The sequence below is a fragment of the Monopterus albus genome, unplaced genomic scaffold, assembly GCF_001952655.1.
Source record: "Monopterus albus unplaced genomic scaffold, M_albus_1.0 scaffold210.1, whole genome shotgun sequence".
NCBI classification, from domain to species: Eukaryota; Metazoa; Chordata; class Actinopteri; order Synbranchiformes; family Synbranchidae; genus Monopterus; species Monopterus albus.
In genome coordinates this window covers 22,059-31,811 of record NW_018128090.1, presented here as the reverse complement: position 1 = coordinate 31,811, position 9,753 = coordinate 22,059, and the positions used below count along the sequence as shown (strand labels likewise).

Sequence of the window (9,753 nt, the reverse complement as noted above, 5' to 3'; positions counted from 1 at the left end):
CGTGGGCATACAAAGTGAGTAGAAAATAGAGCAGGCTAATAACATATTCAAAACTCAGAGATAAGAGTTTCAGAGCAGCTTTTCAGCACTATCATGAATACTACCATTCGCCCTTCAGTCGGCTCTCCAAGAGAATTCATAGAACAGATTTTGGATGTGAAATATGAAAAGAGACATCAAACAAAAGAGTTTCACACAATAGATTCCGTATAAACATTTCTGTGATTAAAACCAAAAGTGCTCCTCCTACATAAAGGTCAATAATAATGACCCAAAGGGCAGATGATGGTATGGCTTTATACAAACTGTGTGTGTGTGTGTGTGTGTGTGTGTGTGTGTGTGTGTGTGTGTGTGTGTGTGTATATACCTCTCCTCCCAGGGCAAACAGATAAGACAATGATTCGTGGTTAATAGTGAGGTGACGTGTTCTTCTGCTGCAGAAGAATCACACATGCTGACTCAACAGGCCTCAGCTACAGGACCATCACACAAGCTCAAAAGGACAGAGAAAACAGGTACTGCTCAGTTCTCAGACTTGAGTAGTGTTAATTACAGTAGATGTGGATTAACAACACATTACAAATTAGATCACCAGATAAATTTTTGATTTATCAATATTGAGAATGTCTATCACATTTGTCATTTCTATTTCAGCTGTGGACCTACAGTTACTCAGCAAAAACAAACACCAGCGCAGACTGTGGGGTTCTGCAGAAAAAGCAGCGGTGTGGCGACAACTGGGGCAGTGCATCACTATGCAAAGACTTCCTGGTAAAGAGGTCTGCCTCAAGGCATTTGAAGCAGAACCAGCACTGGGCAGTCGCAACTGGAAAGATTTAAAGAATAATGTCCACAACTCCATCATGTCTCAAAAAAGGAAATTGTTGTAGTTCATTTTTCATTTATGTTGTGCAAATAAAGCCAGTTGTGACTAATTTCGTGTGCTAAATTGTTTATCAAGCTTCTATCAATGGAGTGGGTGAATTAAAGTAGGTAAATCAAGATTAGAGGACTTTGACAAACATTGCTTTCAGTGTTATTGGTGTTAAGCAAACTTAACAAGTGACATGTAAGATTGAACAAACCTAAAGTTTAGATGTCTGCAAAACTACCCAGTTTTAAATGCAGAGATACATACCATATACCATTTTTATAATACATTTTTTAATAGATGTAAATACAATCCAATTTAACCCTTGTGTTGCATCCAGGTCAAATTGACCCTTTTTTAGATTTTTACTAAAAGAAAACTGACAAAAGAAAAAAGGCTGTTGATCTGAACCTACGTGGACTATACATTATATTTACATATAAATAGTCTGAACCAAAGCCCCAGGGACTCTATGCTTTGTTATCACCAGGGAGTACCGCGGGAATGGAGCTCCATAGTGGGAGAAAGGAACCGGCTAGCTCCCCTTGTGAACCAGAGCTCCAGGCATCCGGTGCACCAGTTGAACCTGTGTACCCACGCTTAAGCCCCCTCCCTGGGCTAAATAATTTAAAACCGCCCGGCCACAACTTTGTGCCCCGGTACTCCAAATGGAGTTTCATGCCTCTGGTATTACACTGTGTGGGAACAGAAAAATTTTCTAAGTCCCAATATTGAGTACCAGGACCACAGGTCATTAATTTTTCTAAGTCTCAAACATGCCATGCTGCACTCTGCTTCACCCATGGAGAACCACACATCTCCGGCCAGACTCTTATCATCTCTGGGCCCTCACACTGACCCCCAAGGGTTAAATACACTTTACATTGGCAAAATTAAAAACCACATGCTTCCATCTCTGTAATGCTGTGGTTTGGGTTAACCAGGAAAGTAAGATGCGACAGTTATATCACCAGATTTTAGCAGATCTTTCATAACATGCATTGTTTTGGTGCTTTGTGACAGAAGGTCCAGTTCACCAAATCTGCTTGGCAACAGGCTCGAGTCCGCACAGGTGTAGAAGAAAAAGATGTTTTTTTATTTTCGAGTTTTCTGAATTCTGAAGTGACATTTTGATTCTCTATTGCCACCTCATGAAAGATTTGTGTTTTGCACCATTGTAGCTATAGTAGAAGTGGTGGCCATCACAAAGAAGTCACAGAACGTGGGCCACACAAAGGCATAAAGACATGTATGTGTGTGTGTGTGTGTGTGTGTGTGTGTGTGTGTGTGTGTGTAGTCCAACTTCAAGGTGCATGCTGCTCCAAGTCAGTACTGCTGGCCTCAGGATGTGACCAGTGAGGAGTGCTATATTGGAGACTCCAGTGGTTCCAATGGAGGATCCCCAGTTAGAGAAGGACTGCAGCCTTCATCACACACCAGCTGCCAGGTACAGAACGTAGCAGATGAACAACATGGAGAATAGCTATGGTTAATGTAGATGTAAAAATGGTTAATTGTGTTGACTTTGAGTACTCTTTGCATATTTACTAGTATATGCTCTTGATGAAAGAAATCACTGTTTTTTTCTGTGAATATTTTATCACACAAGAGAAAATCTGCATTGTTTTCACCCGTTTGCTAACTAGCAACTAGACAAAGAAAGCAGGCCTCAGGGTGAGAACACCCACATCTAACTCACTGCCTCCACGGCAACATTCAGCCTCTTGTTTGCATCATTAAAAAGCATGTTATAACAAAAGTGCTGGCAGTCCCCAAATCTAAAACAAAAGGAGTGACAAATTCTAGTGTTCTGCACTATCATTACATTTTCAATCAGGCTTTAAATCAACATCATCATACCTTGTTACAAACCTGCTTGCCATACAGCCTAAGCATATAGTGACAATACCATAAGCTTATAAACAATGGCATGAAAACTTACTAAATATAAGCACATGGTTCAAATGTGTCAATACAAGACAATTAGGTTTAAAAATTCAGCTACTGTACACAGATGATAAGAAAGTGGTTACAAAAAAATTCATTCCCTTGTTTATGTGAGCTCTAACATATTCTTTACATTTCATAAAATAGAGATTCTGACTTTTGCTATAGAGCAGAAAATGTCAGACCTACCCCCATACTGCTGTGACAGTAGCAGGATACACAGGCCTAAAATTGAGATCAGAACCAGTTTTCACCCACTTGCACCAGTGACCCAAACCTGAAATCCAAGGCTATATTTTTGTTGAATTTCATCACATGATCATTAACTCATCAGACAACACACTGGCTACTTTCTGTGTGTTTCTCTCCTTCCACTGGACATTGCAGTACATGCACTGTTGCAGACTTTTAGCACAGTTATGAACAGAAAAGGAGAAAGAACTTTGTAAAATAATAAATTAGATGAAGAAGCACCTCAACTGATCAGATTTGAGCTGCTGGTGGGCTTGGACCTGATTTATCTCGTTTTCATTTCTCCATCTAGTGGTCAAATTAAAAAACACATCTTAACCTCCAGGCATACATTGCTTGATTAAAAAAACCTATATCTCTCAGAAAAATCAGAAATAAATTAATTAATAAATGGCATTTGTAGTTCATTTTTCATTTATGTTGTGCAAATAAAGCCAGTTGTGACTAATTTTGTGTGCTAAATTGCTACATTTTTTACTTGAAAGTGTTTAATTTGTGTTTTCTTCCACTGTGAGATTCTGCTCAGAGCTTCAGTATCTGTTCAATTTTATCTGAATTGCAGCCTGTGTTTTTCACTTCCTTTCTGACATTTCTCTCAATGCACTGATCATACTCTTCTGAAAAGAATGATAGGCAACATGCTCTTCTCCTTTCACTGCCCACAGTTCTTCAGCAGTATATGCAAGGCCTTACGAAAGATCCTGAAGTTACTCTTAAGGAATGTATGTGAATTGAGGTGGCTTTCAGTGTGGTTAGTGAAAGCATGCTAAATGCCTGTGGGGTTTTATGATTTAATAATGCTCTCAGCCCAGTCCTTGATCAAGGGCTATGTAATTACATTTATTTGAGAGTTCAGTGTTTTATTGCTGTATTTTCTATGTATGTTTTTACTACTATGTAATAAGGCACTCTATGTAAAAATGTGTTATTAATAAAGCCATTAGTTACAGCTTACCTTTATAAAGGATGCCTTGATTGAAATTCCAGTTAAACCTAAATATAAGGACTAGTGCACATGATACTTAATCAGGTGTGTTTTAACTTCTGCTCTAGGTTTTCTTCTTGTATGTACATTGTTTTAGTCAACAGGTCATTTTATTCAGTCAGGTTTCCAAATCTTGTTAAAACCCTTCCAAATGAAGGCTGTGACCAAATACACTTAATTGTATTACAAGCTAAGAACACTGTGATTGGATGATTTTGCAAAACCTTGTATTATGTTTGAGATGTTTCTTATTCACTGCCAGTGTTTTTGAAATTCCTCCTTTTTACAATCAAACAAGTACAATAAGAATAAGGAGAGGAAAAGACTATAGTTACACTTTGGGTTGTTTTTTTTTTTGTTCTTTAAGGAACATAAATTGCACATGTGTGCGGGTTTGGTTTTCTTAACATTTCGCCATATAATGGACGCACTACTTCCTGCACTGGTATTGAACAATATGTTATGTACGCTATGTTGTGCACCACTGAATTCTCCAATATAAATGTAATTCTTAGGGATACCGGGCTGGAGTGTAATGTTCAGGCGTATGCACATGCTTTTGGCCATGTAGTGTAGGTGTGACCTTGAAAAGTCATTCAGGAATTAGGAAGAAAAAGCAGTGAAACTGCCTAATATGGTGCTCACAGTGCCCATCTTATGTTTCCATATAGAGTGCATTCTTTTGCACGTTTTACACTGTGTGTGTTTGTGTGCATGTCAGCATGCAAAATGTGCATGTTGTGTGTCTGTATGCATCATGTTGATTAGGTTATGGGCCTGTTACTGACTCAGTGGAATAGTAGCAGATAGCAGTAGATCAATGTGGCTGAATGTCTGAGCGGAAGCAGGGTACAATAAAGTATTGCACCTCTCTGTGGTTGCTGCTAGAGAAGCTTTCACACACAATACTTCCTGTTTGTGTAGCAGGAAGGAGAGCAAGTAAGAGAACAGTCAGAAGGGAGCAAAGAAGACACTGCAGCCTCCACCGACAGCAGGCTACACACAGGTAGGACATAAGTGTTATGTTACATTTAACCATCTGCAACTTCAGAATAAGTTCATTAATCAGACCATTGTTCCAACAATGTGACAGCAACCTGAACCTGGTTCTGTAGTTGTAGTTCAGTTGAAAGTAACCGAGGCAGGCATTTTACAGTATGTGGTGCAAAATAAAATGAAATCAGAATATGATGGTGGAGTTCAACAAGGGCTGCGGCAGTGCTGATGATCACCTGCTTTATAGTTACACCAGGGCTGCCAGGGCTCCTTGAGCAGCAGCACAGTCAGTAATTAACTTGGACATTTGCTACATTTGAAACTATCCTTGATGGCCAACTGTGGCATCACATGCAGTATGTGTTGTATTTGTTTTATTTAGTATTGCAAAATTAGGCACCAAACCCCAGATGTGTGTAATACGTATTTTAAATTGTTATATATATAAACATATATAAACATTTTCTGCATACATTACATAGAAGGCTCCCAGACAATATATCCTAATCATGTGAATGATCTCTAGTGTCACCATATAGGTTCACATTTGGTTTTGAGTCAAATAACTCACCTGTTAGATGAACTGTGATGAAATTTGCCCACACTGGAGTGAATTAGAGTAACTTTGGTGATCCCTTCACTTTTGATCTAGCACCAAGTGTCAAAATTTTATTTGTTCAGTACTGAGACACTTTAGGTTAATAACCAAATACCTGCGAAACTGAAGACTTTCCCAACAGCTTCAGTTGTACTTTGTTTAATTAGTGAGAGTGTTAGCAGGGTTAGAGGGTAAACAATAAACCGGCCAAACAACAGAAAAATATACCATTTAGCACAAAGCATTGCTGTGCCTGGGCACCTTTGACTTCCTTGGACTGTTAACACTGACAGAGGCCTCCTCATTGTGTTGTTTACAGTGTGAATACACAATAATGTCCATTAAAAAAATCTTTGAGATGCAAATGTTTGAAACTCATGACCACCTCTCAAAACCATGGACTTTCCTCTGTGTTGCCAGGTGCTTCATCACTTTGGCTCTGTTCACAGACAAAGAGAGGTGCTCTTAGGAGGCAGGCTCGAATTGGACATCATACCCAAGAGCAGCATCAGGATCCCTGGATTCGCCTTCCAGACAGTTCCCTGGAAGAGCTGCCCGAGATCCACCACTACTATCACTACTCACAAGCTGCAGACACCACACAGCCTGCCATCATGAGTGATGAAGAGATCACTGCTGAGCTTAGTGGCACAGCCACTAATTTAACTTCAGATCCTCCTTCCGACATGGTTCCTGAAAACACATCTGCAACTCCTCCAGAATCAAAGAAGGGGCCCCCAGTTGCACCTAAGCCTTCCTGGTTTCGCCAGAGTCTGAGGAAAATTCGGGATGAGCAGGACCAGAAGAAGCAAGCTAAACCTGCAGAGCCAAGGTCTGCTGTGTGCTTCAGCAGAAGCTTTGGAGGCAGAGCTGCCTCAACAGCAGCCAACCTGTCAATCAAACAAAAAATCCACTCATTTGAAACTTTTTCCAGTCCAGAGAGTCCAGAGAAGGGGGGCAACAAGAGACATGTGACCTCTTCCACTTCTCTTCTTCTGATGGAAAAGGAGACCGGGAGTCATCCTAGCTCACATGAAGATGTGAATAGCAAACATGAAATCCCCAAAGAGATACAGTCAAACCAGTCTGCATTTGTTGAGGAGACAAACAATAATGTCCCCTCCTCACCCACTGCTGTCACCTCCTCCACCTCTGAATCTGATAGTCAAACAACAATCAAGTCCTGTGAAGACAAACCTCCCTCCATCCAGGCCCCCACTGATCTCCCACCTACTGGTACCATCAGGAATGATCTGGAGTCGGATATAAATGATACTCAGTCAGCTATCGTCCATGATGACAGAAATGTCTTACCACCCAAAGAAGAGTGTGAGCTAGAAAGAGTAGACGTCAGCAGGTCCAGAGAGTCCAAGGACCTGCCCCTTGCAACATCCAGTCCAGATGAAGAGGAAAGTCCCACAGAGGGGGCAGAGGGGTACGAAGCACAGAGCCAGGGAAGGCTGCTGAGCATGGATGGAAGTGCTGCTCCACCCACAGATAGTAACTCCCTGAGAGGCCTGGAGGGAGAGAGTTTAGGAAAAATTCTCACTTTCAGTAACCAGGTAATCTGAGAAACCATGGTAATATACTTGATTTGTATTATTTATAAATATAGTTGAGGCTACATATGTACTTAAACCTAGAACTTAGCTCCTTGGAAATGTTTCTTGGAAATATCAATGATACCTATGACCTGTATAAACGTCTTTGCATTTGTAGATGTATAGATACCATCCGGAACCGATGGACAAATTATTAAAAGAACTTTCAGTGAATGAAGTATTTAAAATGAAAAAAAAAGCACACCTGAAATATCTGTAATAACCCCTTATTTAACAAAAAAGTTGCGTACAGACACCAATACAGTAAAGAATTGATTCTGAGCTGTCCCATATGGAATCTATGAAATAAAATACTTGAAACAAACAGTGGCCCTAGATCACACTGAGACAGTTTAGAGCATCAGAGCTGTGTCAAACTGTTGACAGACATTTTGTTCAAAATTTAGGATGAGATTCTTAGTGTGACTGAGATCCAAATAATAACCAAAACTAAAGAAATAAAACAGTTATAATAAACCAGAATGTAACCTTATAAGCAGTTGTGAAGTTTTCATAACACATGCTCAACATGTCAATGATTTATTTGATATATTTGTATTTTCAGTGTAATTGTTGTAGCATCCTCACACTGTTTGGTACAAGAATAACCACCTTCTGATTGCATCTTCTTCTATTTGAATGTGTTGCTTCTGTTGCAGGTGTCACAAGCGTTGATGCGCTCCCTGCCCATGTACACATGCCATGGTAGCCCTTGCTCCCCAAACATGCAGATCCTATCTGCCATGGATTTTACTAACTCTCATGAGTCCGAGTCTGGTATGGACAGCACTGACAGAGGATTCTCTGTGAGGTAAGACTTCTGCAGTCATGTGTTGGCAAAGAGGACACTTATATTATTTACACAATACCAACTGTGTTTGTTTTATATTCATGAGGAAGTGGGTTGCTGTTGAAAAAAAAATAATTTCCTGTTTTATCAGAGTAGCAGTGAAGAGCTTGTACCACAGCACCATTATACAGTAATAGTTTTCTGGCATCCACAATGGGCAGAGATGAGAAACACTGTACAGCTTCATCCCTAATAAGTTTGTATGTTTTTAAACCCAGCTTGGCCTCACTGAGGGAGTGTACCATTGAGCGAGGGGAGGGAGGACCTCACAGTGAGGCAGCAGTCACTTCTGCTTGTGCTCACTCTGTCATCTCAGCCATCCCCTCACAGGAGATAGAGAGGATGATCCAGGAAGTCAAAGCTCTAGATGAAGAGACACTGAAGGTAACTTTCACTTGGTATAACCCAGTTCCAGTTCATTTTTATAAGTCTCATGGAAGTTAGTTTAAAGGAAAAGGCTGCAGCTATTTTGATTAACATTTAACAAGAATGAAGAAATGCTATTTCGCCTTATTTAATTCCTAAATTTATAATTAAGTTTTAACTTCTGAGCACAGCATTTAAAAACACATTACAAAGCCCTTGCATCATGGATTTTTAAAAAGATTAACCTTTTAATATATAATTATTAAAGTCCCCATGGCTGCTCTTTTTGCTTGTTTCCAGCCATCATGTTTAATTTTGGGTATCTCTAAATTAGATTGGCACCTCTCACAACTCCAAATAGTCTGTACTTATTTCAGAAAAATAAAACCATAGAGCCTCTTCCTAAAATGAGAGGATAGTTCATGAACACGCACAGCTCCCGCTGCTGGTGTTGTGTTGCAAGTAGGCAGCACAATGAACCACAAAAGAATTAATTAAGTTGAATGTCTCCTCCATAGATAGGTAAACAACTGTATATGTACCAAAGAGATGTGTAACACTCTAAACAAAGCAGGTAATTGAGAAACCCCATATGGCATAATGCAGAAATAGTAACTTCTCCAGCCTTACAACAATTCTCTCTAACATTACAGAAACAGGGCATAATAACAACGTGTATTTTTTTTTAAACTCACAGTTAAGTCCCACAAAGTAGTGGAAACATCGCTCCAACCAGTGGTCGCTGCGTCTTCCCCAAAACAATAACATACAGTCCCAAAGCAGTGAAATTAATTCCAACAGGTAGCGTAGCAACGACAATAACATCATGGGTCGTTAACCAGCAACACATCACATCACGCTGTCAGAATTGGCGCGTAATGCGGCCGAAAAGTGTTAGGTGAACTCATTAAATGGCCAGATGAGGAAGTAATGAACAAAACCCGTCTCTTTAATAAGAGAACTAACGTAAACAAAAAACCATACAAGACACGGTGGAAACACAAAACTCACGGTCGGTATAACAGTCCGAGATCAGAGCCAGCAAACACATACATCCAGGGGAATCCAAAACGTGTTGTCCAAAGATAAGTCCGTTAAGCCGATACACTGAAGCAGTCCGAAATAAGAGGGCAAGGCAGAACAGAATAATTCAAGGAAGCAGTCCGGGCCAGAAACACAAAAATACCAATACCGAAGAGAATGCTGGAAAGTCAGAGCTGGGGTCTAGAACAATCTGGCAGCGTCCTGATGGGAGGACGCTGCCTAAATAGAGGTGCAAACAATAAC

At 40.1% G+C, this 9,753-nt stretch overlaps 1 protein-coding gene across 7 annotated transcripts in view; it reads left to right on the top strand.

Annotated features, from left to right (window-relative positions):
* The window catches only part of il16 (interleukin 16), a 137,425-nt gene that overhangs the window by 116,873 nt on the left and 10,799 nt on the right, over positions 1-9,753 (top strand). For 4 of the 7 annotated variants that reach the window (XM_020618881.1, XM_020618877.1, XM_020618875.1 and 1 more), the window contains 6 exons: positions 2,169-2,318; positions 3,736-3,792; positions 4,980-5,061; positions 6,070-7,211; positions 7,910-8,061; positions 8,319-8,484. In XM_020618881.1, the coding sequence (XP_020474537.1) occupies positions 2,169-2,318; positions 3,736-3,792; positions 4,980-5,061; positions 6,070-7,211; positions 7,910-8,061; positions 8,319-8,484 (1,749 nt within the window). The remainder of the gene's footprint in view (positions 1-2,168; positions 2,319-3,735; positions 3,793-4,979; positions 5,062-6,069; positions 7,212-7,909; positions 8,062-8,318; positions 8,485-9,753) is intronic. The other 3 variants (XM_020618876.1, XM_020618879.1, XM_020618878.1) reach the window with 3 other exon arrangements.